This window comes from Lepidochelys olivacea, assembly GCF_965140295.1.
Source record: "Lepidochelys olivacea isolate rLepOli2 genome assembly, chromosome: 7".
Classification (NCBI taxonomy): Eukaryota; Metazoa; Chordata; order Testudines; family Cheloniidae; genus Lepidochelys; species Lepidochelys olivacea.
The window spans coordinates 37,752,179-37,765,469 of record NC_140417.1 but is presented as its reverse complement, the minus strand read 5'-3'; the positions used below and the strand labels follow the sequence as shown (position 1 = coordinate 37,765,469).

Genomic DNA, 13,291 nt, shown 5'->3' with positions numbered 1-13,291 from the left:
GTTTAAAATACCATTTTTCTGATCTTCATATTCTACACAAGACTAGACACATCATATTCTACACATCACTACAGTGAAATTAGACTTAGTAGCACTTTTATTAATAGAGACTGAAATTTCAAAAAAGTGTGCCTAACATGCCACACTGATGACATGTACAAGCATTTCTAGGAGCAATGCTAAATCAGATTAATAAGAGATACTATTTCCTTCAGAATTTAACTGAACAAATCCATCCAAAAATCCATCCAATATAGCTTTCCCTAGAAAACAAATGAGCCTTACATCATGCCCTTAATGTAAACACATTTGGAGCTCTCAGATCAATGTGTGAAGGAGCAATGAACTCAATCATCGTGCCACCAGAACAGTTCCCAAACTTTCAAATCCAGGAACTGAGTGAAACTGAAAGTACCTTAGCTGATTTGAGGTGGTGTGACAACGGAGAGACAAAGGTAGTCTCTTAAGTAGCCAGATCCCAAACCATACATACAGGGCTTATTAAGATCAAACACCACACAGAATGGCACCCAAAAGCAAATCAGCAGCCAATGCGGATAGCTGATATTGCTGCTCTCTCATTGGCTGCAATTTCAGAATGGTCTTCTAATGCAGCTCCCATAGAATGCATTGTCAAATCTCAATAGGATAAAGACATGGGTAACTGTGGCAAGGTCTCCCTTCAAACTGAAAGGCTGTAAGTCTGATCAGATGCACATAGCAGTGCTTTTTGGCCATCAGTGCTACCCCTTATGATCCAGAAGCATCTCCAGTTGTGAACCTCCTTAACAAATGGTATATTCACCCCCATTTAAAAGGGGAGACCTGCCTTTGCTACCCTCCCTAAATGTTTAAGAATAAACTACTATGCTTAGTGGAAATTATGGTTGCATCATGTGCATCAACTTCTGGGCTTCTGTAAGAATTTAAAACTTCAAGATAAAGAAAAGTTATCCTTCCATACAAAAAAATTTCATTATAATAGTTATTTTGCTTTCTAGGACGGTCAGCAGAAAATAAGAGGAAGTTAAGCCACTGTTTGCTTCATTCGTTTGCCTTGACATTAAAGGAAGTGAAATGTAAGGTTGAATGTTTGAATCTACATGCCCATGAGCACATTGGACAAGTTTGTGATGTCTTATGCTCAATTGGATGGTATTTCTCTGTTTGGATGCAATATATAACTTTTTAATGCTGCATCCCTACCACTTGATCTACAATAGACTCAAGAATTATGCCTGTATGACCCTTTGGCTCAACATGCCACTTGATCTTGACCAAAAGAGAAGCCAAAACGAAGGCAGATGATACAGGTTTTGTGTATGGCATTCTGAGTTTGTCAATATCTTCTCATCAGTTTTGGAAGGAGGTATTTTGGTGATTGCCACAATCACTTTATTGTAACGGTTTGCTATATTTACTGTGGCTAGTTTGTTTTTCATACCAACAAAAATTGTTCTGGATATTCCTTTATTATGAGAAAAGACGGCCTTAGATTTAAGAAAAAAATTCTGCTTGCTTAACATAAGAAATATCAAACATATTTCTTTTTCCCCCTAGGAAACACTGGCAGTAGTTGGGCTTGGAATGTGATGTTTGAACCAGAGGTTGAAATTTGAGTTACAGCTCTCCCAGCCTAAGTCTCATCCTTTCCTCCTGTTCAACTTTCTACCTCCAACTATGAGGTCACATTCCAGGTCCTCCACAGGAAAAGCAGTAAGTCCTAACGTAGAAGCAGAAAAAAGCTTTTCAGAAAATGTTTGAGGCAGTTATATAGATCAAAGGATCCATTCCACTCTTTAAAAAAAGAAAAAAAACAAAAAACAAAACACCACACACTTGCTTTACAGTTCACTTTTGAAGGTTTGTCTACAAAAGTTAACTTGTGGTATACAACAATGGACTTGCTGGGACTTAATGTTTTGGCTCATGGCATGCTGTCCTAACAGGCCAGACAGGCATATTTTCTGTCACACCCACAGTAATATATCAACTTGAGTCAGGAAATTTTGTTGTAGTTTACTGTTTTTATGCTAGACAGAATATTTTATACTTGACACATACACAGACAGAAATGACAGCACTGTGAGTGGGTGGATGGCATTATGTTGAGGGAAGGGACAAAACATGAATTAGGATTTCAAGCAATGGATAGAGTTTTAGCGTATTATTGGAATGCTCCGCTTGGAACAAAGACCAAGCAATGTTTAAGTTCAATCTATCTTCAATATATTTCATTGTAGGGATCCATGTTGAAGCAACCTGTGACAAAATCATTATATATTTGAGTTCACATAGGCTAGGATAGTTCTGCAACAGTACTGTAAATTAGGTTAGCCCACTACTGTAATCTCTTGCCATTAAATATTTGAATGTAATCTACACATGTATATTGTAGAACGTTGCATCAGAATAAGATGCTATATTTTAAAATATAGCCTTTAGGATTAATGGACTAACAGTGACTTTCCTAAACATAGACCAACCTTCCAGTTTTATTTAACATTTCTGTTGCCACATACACATTAACAATAGTAAAAGTCTATTATATCTCATAGGATGCTTCAGCACTCCCTTCTTTTGGAGGCGTGTAGTCGACGTACATGCACAGTCTCCCTACCGCAGGTAAAAATAGCAGTATAGCCTGTGAGGCATTGCTTAGGTGAGTAAACTACAGATACATCTGAAGTAGACTCAAATACACATCCTACATGGATCTCTAGTCACCCAAGCCGTCCCTCCCAGTCTACGTTGCTATTTTTAGCCATGTAGCGTCCCACTGCCTCCCTGCTTCTGAAGCCTTTCCCCATTGCAGGAAAAACTCTGGCACCAGGGAAAGGCTCCAGCACCTCCCTGCTGCCAGAGCCCTTCCCTGCCACAAGATAAGGATCTGGCAGAGGTGAAGCCTTTCCCTGCTGCCTCCTCCCAGCCAGAACTTTTCCTCGCCAGAGTGAAAGGCTCCAGCAGCACGCAGCTGCTGAAGCTTTCCCTGCTGCCTCCCCTCTGCCAGAGCCTTTCACTGACACGTGTAGCTACATACTGCAGTGTGGATGTGGTACACTTTTGACTGCTGCATGTAGCTACACTTACACTACACAGCGTTGCCAATAGACCGTAATGTAGACGTAGCCATACATGAGGCTTGTGTAGACTTACCACTGTGCGCTGCTTGTTAGGCAAGAAAACCCGAATGGTATTACTAGTCTTAGATGTATCTGAGAGCTTGCCATCATCAGAAGCTCGGCGTTGATAGCCAAACTGCTGAACAATAGTAGGTGAAATACAGTTTGATCCATCAAAGACAGAATCCTTAAATCCAAAACCGTTACTGATGGTCTTCCAAGCTCCCTGAATGTGCTCCATTGATACAGGCTAAGGAACAGCAAAATCTGAAATGAAGTACAGGCAAAAGAAATTACAACGTTCTCAGATGTTAAGATAAATCTGTAAGCAAATACAGTAAAAGACCAAACAATGTAATAAATAATACCACCTTATGCTTTTATATAGTATTTTTCATCAGTAGATCTCAAGTGCTTTACAACCATGGTATCATGCCCTAGTTATATTGTAAAATTATACAAACAACATTTATGCAGAATGCTATTGTCCGTGTTTTATTACAACAGACAAACTCATAAAAATGTAGTTACAGCAATCTCAGCTAAGTTTACTTAATTGTGTAGATCTCCATAAATACAGATGCGTGCACACATTCCTGTGAATCTTGAAAGCAACACGTTCAGTGCACACTTACATTTCTGATGGAATTTTTCCTTTCCAAGCTGAAGTATACTTCCCTCACTCATGGCTAAGTACATGCTACGTTTGAAACTAAAAGGTCTGAGTTAAAGTATAAATATATTTAAAGTGTGAAGTCTTTTTTCTGTTCAGTTTTTTTTAAGTCATTATCAAGCTTTCCAAAAACTGAGAAGAAACAAAATTAAGCCCATACATTCCCCCCCAAAAAAGATGAGCAAAGAGTATCTGAAGACAGGGCTCTACAATTACACAATGCAAGCTTTTTAAGTATATTTACCTAGCCAAGTTACAGTAAGAGAGATTATTGCTAAATAAGTCTTTGACAATTATCTCTATTCCTGATCTTAATATTCTTTATACACACAAAACTATGTTAAAAAATTAAGATTGCGAAGTCAAGCACCCAAAAGCTAGGAAATACTAGAATTAAGGCTGTCTGTGCAACCTTAATTCAGCCCTCTTATACATATGCATTATGACAGTCTTTAATTACATGATCACACTTTTTTTCCCCCCAAAGGATCCCTGTCTCATTCGGTACATAAAATGGACAGTTCTCACTTCATGAGCAGTTATTCAATAATTTGTTTTATCTTCACAGTTCAATGTGTGGCCCTAAAACTTACTTACTGCACTTTACTTAAACCCTGTTCTGAAGGCAGAATTACTAATTTTCTCATGGGCTTTACAATGGATCACTATTTATGAGTACTCAGCATTATTTAAGTTCAAAGCACAGCTCCCCCCACTGACGTCAGTTGCAGCTGTGAGTGCTCAGCCCTTCTACAAATCAGACCCCAGGACCTCAAGTAAAGTATCCAGAAATTGAAGAATGCATAATTACAGATCATGTGTGAAAAATTTGGTTTAAGTGACTTGCCTAGCATCACATCGAAACTCTGTGGCAGAGGATAGGATAGAATCTAGTTTTCCATGGCAGCATTTAACTGCCTGCATGAGACCATCCTCTCACTTTAAGCAATTTCCTGCTCATGCACTACCACGTCTTCCAACTTCTGCAACTAATGAAGTAGGAGTCCTCCATCACTATACTACCTTGATTCATCCCCAGAGCAGGTCCATCTGTGCAGTGACTTAGGCCAGGGTCCTGTGGAAAAAACAGTATGTGATCATGTAAACACCATATCATAATAAATATATAGAAGGAGGATGAATTAAAGTTACATAGGCAACCATAAATCTGGCATTTCCTAACTTCTGTGTGCTCAACTTTGCAACCTTAATGTTTTATTAATAGGGGAGTGGGGGGATGGAAGAGAAGAGGTTCTGTGTATAATTTTCCAGTCTTTTAAAGAGCAAACAGGGAAAAAAATTCCATCACATGGCATCATACTAACACCTACATGAGTTATCAGCAGAGCTGGAAACTTTAGATGCACTGGACAGACCTCTACCACTTGGGCTAACAGAATAAGTGATAGCAGTAATAGGTTGTCATCCTCTATGTGGACCAGCACTAGAGGGGGATAAGACACTTTGCTAGTGGGCTTCACAGGTATGTACTGACAGCAAAGGAATGATGAAACTCAGAAATCTGGGGTTCCATTTCAGGCTCTGGAGTAGAGTGTTCTCTAGAGGTCAGATACTTTTCTGCCTGTTGACACCAAGTCCTGTCACTTCCAATCTGTCCAAGTACCATTCCTATCTCTTCCCCACCCCTGCCTCCCAGTCCAAGTCTCCATGTCCACTTCTCAGGCTTCTCATCCCCCAATCCCAAACTCCTTGTCAAACCAGTCTCATTTCCCCCCCTCCCAGATCCTCATTCATTCTCTCACTCTCCTTGCGGGTTCCAGTTGCTCCCAGATCTGTCCCCCACTCTCCTTGTCTCAGGGCTTGTCTACACTTACCAAGGGATCTACGAGCAACGATCGATGCATCGGTCAATTTAGCTAAACCCTGGCTAAAGACCCACTAAATCGACCACAGATCGCTCTCTTGTTGACTCCTGTACTCCACCGGATCGAGAAGAGTAGGGGGAGCCAACGGGAGAGCGTCTCCCGTAGACACTGCATAGTGTGGACCCCGCAGTAAGTAGGTCTAAGCTACGTCTATTTAAGTTACGCTATTCACGCAACTCAAATTGTGTAGCTTAGATTGAATTTCCCCTGTAGTGTAGACAAGGCCTCAGTAGCCCCCCTCCCTGGCTGCTTGACCCAGTCTCATTGCCAAGTTTTTTCCTGGCTCCATGTCTTTTATCACCTCCCAGCCCCGTTCCCTGACACACTGGTCTTCGGTCCCAATCTCCTTCTCCTCCCACCAAGCTCTTTGCCTGATCTGTGTTTCCCTCTCCCGCACCAGTTCCCAGTCCGAATTTTCTTGCCCAACCAGCCCACCCCCCATCTGGCTCTCAAACCCAGTCTCCTTATCCAACCAGCAGTTTTCCCCCCACACTCCAGCTCGCACTTATAGTTTCTCTCTAGTCCCAGTCTCACCAGAATCCTTGTCCCAATCTACTCCCCTTCTTCCCCGGTCTCCTTTTATCCCCTCAGGTTTCAAGTCAGACAACTTCTTCCTCCATGCTCCTAGGTGCCAGCAGAGTGATAATCAGAGTAGAGAAAAGACAGTTTCTCAGTTCCAGTACCCAGGTCACAGCTACTGGAAGCTACAACTACAGGAAAAGTTCAGTTTTGCCTCCTTAGCCCTAGGAATGGAGCATGCTCAGTCACTTTGTTAGGACAGTGCATGCAGAGTTTGGTCAGCACTAAGAGCTAACGAAGCATGCCCCAGGAAGATAGAATCTTCACAGATTTTAGCCACTAAATTTTGTGTTTACTGAGCACATGCAAACTAAAATTTTTCAAAGTTGTATAATTTATCCAAATTTGGGTGGATTTGCACAGGAATTACGAGACATATTCTCTATCAAATATCAGCTCTAAACTGGTTCTACCATAACATTAAGCAATCCTCTCCTTCAACTGTGCCAAAAACAATAGGATCTCCCAGATGTTGTAGTATCAAAGGGATAAAAAATTTTCTGAAATACCTAAGGAGCTCGAATCCCACTGAAAGTTAATGGGACTAAGACACTTCTGAAAATTTACCTAGCATGCATAAATGAGACTGGTTTTGTATTTGCAACTTGAGAATCAAACAGGAAAGGAGACTAATGTCAGCAAGTTAAATTACAACAGCTTTTATAGTTAAGAGTGGCTGTCTAACTTAAACTGATAAGCTGTTTAGCCAATCTGGATCAAGATTAATAACTTACTAGCTGTAATTTTTTTTTCAGGGAGAGGACAGCTGTCAGGGAGCATACCTCCTCTACACTTATTTCCCATAAAATCTCAACTTGACGTGGTACTTGTTTCCCTTAGCACTGAAATACCAACTAATAGTTTTCCCCAGCCTTTCCAAACTTCAGAACAACAAATTTGTTAAGATCAGGTAGACTCTACATTAACCTATCACAGTTAAAAATGCAACTGATACATAAGAGTCCCAACAAGTTACATACAAAACGTAGAATGAAGACAATAGATGGATGCTAGCTATAATTTCCTGTTATTTCTAATCAAATTTAAGAAGCATTCATAAAAGCCTTTGATTCTGATATGCAAAAATATACATGTTACTGAACATGAATATTAATAGACTTGGTCATACTATGCTGGTTTTACAATGCCTTCCAGCTATGTATTACCTTTAAAGAGAAATGCTGCAAACATTATTTTGACTTTCTAGAATTATATCACTGGGCATATGATGTCACATCTTTAGATTGTACATAGGGCTTTAACAATTTACCAGGCATCAACAACAAGAGGCCTATAAGAAAGATTTTTGAGGGAGGAGCTTCTACCACCAGTGAGATCCAGGAGTGCAGAAAGCTAGACAACTTCCAGCTGCTGGGAAGAGGAGGGTGCTCTCCATGCTCCTCTTCCTAGCACCACAGATGTGATTAAATCCAAGTCACTTCCAACCCCCACCTGTACAGAAAGTGTCCTCTCTTCACCTCACCCCAAAAGCCTCCTTCATTTAAAGGAAGTAGTATCTGCTACTCACCTTCCCCTGTTCCCTTATATGCTCTGGGGGTGGTGGCGATTCTTAACTAGTCTACCCCTTTTTCCCCCTCCTCTACTTTTCAATCCTCTTCCAGACTTCCCTGGGAGGCAGCAAATGACATGACAACGACATGATTCTTCCCAAAAAATTCTGATGGGCAACGCAACTGCCCAGAATCATGTGAGCTTTGCACTGCTGCATTTGACTTTTACTGAAATAGTTAAGCTGTTTTTGAGCATAATTATTAAAAAAAAATTAATTTTTCTAAAAAAATAATCTTGTAACCACTTTTTGAACAGCTGCAATATCACAACGGAAGTTGATGCAAACACACAATGCTAATTTGTTATGGCTGGATTATAAAAGGGTTTTTAAATGTATGTAGTGTATGAATACAAGAACAAACAATTAAAACTAATAAGCTCCCCAAGTTCCTTCATCTGACACTGCATATATTTGTAATCAAAAAGAGGTCACCTCAGGATTCCACAGGACATACCCAAGTATAGTCAAGTGGAGCAATATTTCAGTTATGCTCGGTTGGGCACTGAAATGCGATCGATGGAGGTGCATTAAAAAAAAAAAAAAAGAGAGATACAGGAACGCCAAAGGAGGCCTTTCTTCCACATGATAGAGAAAGGTGGAAATCTAATCTGACAAGGGCTCCCACCTCATGTACTGCACATGTACGGTACATAGCACTATACTCATGTCTAGTGAATAGCAGCACACAGAAAAATGTGTTTTATTTATCTTTTTTAAAAAGTAGGAAAATCTATACAACGGAACTGCATAAAAAACATTCAAGTTGCAAATCGACCCTATCAATAGTCAGGAAGGGACAAAAATTAAAGTTGCTTGTGCAATCTTAACACTGCTGCCTTATATACATACAGATTTTCCTTATATATGTATGAAATACAATAAACTATATTTAAAGAACATTTATGTTGCAAAATCAGGCACAGATAAGTCAGGAAATGCCATTTTCACAGTTACCTTTGCCAAGTTATATCTGCCCCACTGCATGTCTATCCTGTGCACTGAATGAGGCAGGGTCCTGTGGAAAAAATAGAATGTGAGCATGCAACTAAAGACTATCATAATGCATATGCACAAGGAGAAAGAATTAAGTTTCCACTGACAAACAAATCTGGCATTTCCCAGCTTTGAAATGCTTTGACTTTGCAATCTAAATACCATTCTTTTAATGTAATCGACTGAACTTGCAAGGCCTTGCACTCAACTTAATGACATTTCTCTGTTTGGATGTAATAACTTCTGAACGCCACAGCTATTCAATTCCAAAAGTTCAGGGACTGTTCTAGGTGTCAATGGGCAGAACCTACTGATTTTGGTAAAAATGGGAAAAACCAAAAAGGGAAAATGGAGGACTCATGGAATTCCCTGGCAATACACCTGATCTTGGTTCTACCAATTCTCCCAATACAGTTTTAAAATGTTGACACCCTGAAATAGAAAGAAAATAAAGAATGGTGGTTTTGGAGGGAGATGGTGATGCACACAGAACCACTGACATAGGAAGTAGAATGGAGGAGGCACACAGAACCCATGGCATACAGGGGGAGTGGGGGAACCTGGTATGGAGTAGAAAGGAGAAATTTGGGGCATGAGGAATTGCCTGGTGAGGGCAATGCGCTCAGCCTAGAGAAGCAACAAAGCCTGTGACCCTATATTTTATTTGGATGTAATTTCCTAGATTGGTTGGGGGAAGGGGAGTAAGAAAGAAAAAAGGTACAAATAAATACTATTATGTACAACTAGAAAAACCTCTAAACAAAGATAGCCACCACTTGAGCTAAAGGATTAATTATATTAGCTGGCACAAGCAGAAGGCTCTCTCATAGTGAGGACCGCGGGGGACAAGCTTTGTCCACCTCTTTTCCCCCCCTCACACTAGGAGGTGGGATTTTGGGTTCAGGAGGGAAGAATGAGGAGAAATAGGCTATGTCCTGTGATTGGGGGATGGGACAAGCTTACTCTCTTCTCTCCCCACACCCCCTGAAATCTCTTTTCAGCTGCTCCAGCAGCTCACAACAGGACAGTGGGGTGGGAATAGGTATTGTTTCATATTCTCTGTGTATATATAAAGCCTGCTGCAGTTTCCACGATATGCATCTGAGGAAGTGAGCTGTAGCTCACGAAAGCTTATGCTCTAATAAATTGGTTAGTCTCTAAGGTGCCACAAGTCCTCCTTTTCTTTTTGCGAATACAGACTAACACGGCTGCTACTCTGAAAAGTATTCCTTTGTGCAGCATGTGTGGCAGTGGTGGTACCAATCTAGGAATTAAAATGTTCCTTTTTTATTATTTTTAAGCATGCTACCAAAATTTTTGAGGAATACAAAAGATGAGAAAAGGCAATTTTTAAAATTTGTATCTTGCCAAAAGCTGAACAACATTTCATGGGACAAAAAAAAAAAAACACTTCCCCAGCCCAAGGGCCTTCCTCCTGCCAAATATGGAAAGCCTACTGCATACCAAGGAACAGTGAGAGGCTGTCAAGTAAAGATCATGAGAATCCATGAAGATCACAAGAATCTTGTAATAGAAAGTGTTAGGCAGTGTAAATATGGAGATTGCAACCAGCTTCCCCTATAATATGAGTCTTCAATTACACGTTCACATACTTTTTTCCTCAGAACCTTTGCCTTTGGACCCTCAGAACATTGGACAATAAAGCAAGGTTATGGAGTGCATTTGTTTAGGGGTCCAAAGCACCCCTCTTACACACTGCACTAATTGGCTAGTGTGTCATGCATAAGCCTGGTGTCCACTGTAAAAGTTTTAAGGCATGTAGCAAATGAAGCAGGATTCTGCTGGAAAAGAATAAATAGCTTTGTGACTAAGGCACTGGATTAGGAATCTAGCAATATGGATTCTATTCCTGCCTCCGCTGCAGACTTCTCGTGTGATCTTGGGCAACTCATTTAGACCCCGATTCAGCAAAGCACTTAGCACATACTTAACTTTAAGGACAGTTATATTTCCACTGAATTTGAAGAGATTACTCATATGCTTGAAGTTAAGCACATTCTTTAACAGTTTTACTGAATTCTGGAACCTTAAACTGTGCCTCAGTGCCACATCTGTAAAATGGTAGTAATACAGTCCTTCCTTGCCCTATGGGGATGTTCTGGGAATAAGTTAATCAAGATATCATACTAGTTATGACAACCATAGAAAAGTCTAGAAAACTCTGTGACAGAATCGGAGCCACTGTGTAGTCATTTAAGAATACTGTATGTTGATCTGGGTATTAGGATGTTTACAGTATGAATACACTAGTTTAATCTAATCAGAGGCTGTAAGGAAAAACAAGCAGGAAGCCAGGACAGGAAAAGGCCCCACACACACTGAAGATCAAAAGTTGTGGCAGGTTTAGAAAAGGAACACTTTCTCAAGAGAGAGGAAGTTGTTTGGGGGAACCAGAGGAAGACCACTTGGGATGTCTGAAGAAGTTAAGCCGGTCTAGGTTACTAACAGGGGATGATAAGCCTTTAGGTAAAGCACACATCCATGTACTCCAGGGGTTTCCAACCTTTTTTCATTTGCGGACCCCTAAACATTTTCAAATGGAAGTGCAGACCTCTTTGGAAATTCAGCTTGTGGTCTGCGTCCCCTACCATACAAGTCTTGGGCTACGTCTACACTAGCACTTTTGTCGGCAAAACTTTTGTCAGTCAGGGATGTGAAAAAACCCACACCCTTGACGGACATAAGTTCCACCGACAAAAGCGCTAGTGTAGACAGCACTATGTCAGCGGGAGACATGCTCCCACCGACATTGCTACCACTGCTCTTTGGGGGTGGTTTAATTATGCCCGTGGGAAAACACTATCCGGTCAGAATAGAGCGGCTACACAGGAGACCTTACAGTGGTGCAGCTGCAGCAGTACAGCTCTGTCACTGTAAAGTCTGTAGTGTAGACACAGCCTTAGACTGAAAACTGAAGGAACAGAATTCAACTATAAATGTTGCACATGCCTGGTACAGCATTTGATGCAACCTGAGAAAGGGCATTAAACCATGAGCTTTAATAGTAACAACAAGACTTCCAGGTTTTGACCAGTAGGTGGGGGTATTCACATACTTTTGAATGATCAGAAAAATGTAATGCTTTTTGGGGATTTGACACTTGATTTTCATAAAAAGAAAAGGAAGACTTGTGACACCTTAGAGATTAACAAATTTATTTGAGCATAAGCTTTCATGAGCTACAGCTCACTTCATCGGATGCATTCTGAAACCTTGATTTTCATAGTCACCCTTCACTGACCCATTAGACATAGTATGCGGTCCATGGACCACCAGATGAAAACCACTGGTGTAAACTGTTTTAAAATCCTTTTTTCCTCTTAGGCTCTGTACCTACTAAAATAAAAAATACTTTGGTTTTAAGAAGGCTGTTTTATCACTGTGTAACAGTGGTTACAGGCTCCTCAAGAGAAGAACCGCAGGTGTCCAAACACAGTTGGAATGGCTGGGTAAGCACAGGTTTCAGAGTAGCAGCCATGTTAGTCTGTATTCGCAAAAAGAAAAGGAGTACTTGTGGCACCTTAGAGACTAACCAATTTATTTGAGCATAAGCTACATCAATGCATCCGATGAAGTGAGCTGTAGTCTCTAAGGTGCAACAAGTACTCCTTTTCTTTTTGCAAATACAGATTAACACAGCTACTAATCTGAAACCTGCACTTAAGGTGAGCTATTAGCAGCAGGAGAGCGGGGGAAGGGATCTTTTGTAGTGATAATCAAGGTGGGCCATTTCCAGCAGTTGACAAGAACATCTGAGGAACGGCAGGGGGGTGAAGGGGAGGGGACAGGAATAAACATGGGGAAATAGTTTTACTCTGTGTAATGACACATCCACTCCCAGTCTCTATTCAAGCCTAAATTAATTGTATCCAGTTTGCAAATTAATTCCAATTCAGCAGTCTCTCATTGGAGTCTGTTTTTGAAGTTTTTTTGTTGAAGAATAGCAACTTTTAGGTCTGTAATCGAGTGACCAAAGAGATTGAAGTGTTTTCCAACTGGTTTTTGAATGTTATAATTCTTGACATCTGATTTGTGTTCATTTATTCTTTTATGTAGAGACTGTCCAGTTTGACCAATGTACATGGCAGAGGGGCATTGCTGGCACATGATGGCATATATCACATTGGTAGATGTGCAGGTGAACGAGCCTCTGATAGTGTGGCTGATGTGATTAGGCCATATGATGGTGTCCTCCGAATAGATATGTGGACACAGTTGGCAACGGGCTTTGTTGCAAAGATAGGTTCCTGGGTTAGTGGTTCTGTTGTGTGGTGTGTGGTTGCTGGTGAGTATTTGTTTCAGGTTGGGGGGCTGTCTGTAAGCAAGGACTGGCCTGTCTCCCAAGATCTGTGAGAGTGATGGGTCGTCCTTCAGGATAGGTTATAGATCCTTGATGCGTTGGAGAGGTTTAAGTTGGGGGCTGAAGGTGATAGCTAGTGGCGTT

The 13,291-nt window shown here is 40.8% G+C and overlaps 1 protein-coding gene across 12 annotated transcripts in view; it reads right to left on the bottom strand.

The window, feature by feature from the left end:
* Positions 1–13,291, bottom strand: part of RAF1 (Raf-1 proto-oncogene, serine/threonine kinase) — a 100,043-nt gene that overhangs the window by 62,327 nt on the left and 24,425 nt on the right. For 4 of the 12 annotated variants that reach the window (XM_084634760.1, XM_084634762.1, XM_084634767.1 and 1 more), the window contains one exon: positions 3,157–3,389. In XM_084634760.1, the coding sequence (XP_084490886.1) occupies positions 3,157–3,363 (207 nt within the window). In that variant the 5' untranslated portion in view covers positions 3,364–3,389. Of the gene's footprint in view, positions 1–3,156; positions 3,390–4,642; positions 4,788–4,818; positions 4,871–8,787; positions 8,849–13,291 lie in introns of those variants that run through there. The other 8 variants (XM_084634763.1, XM_084634758.1, XM_084634761.1 and 5 more) reach the window with 4 other exon arrangements.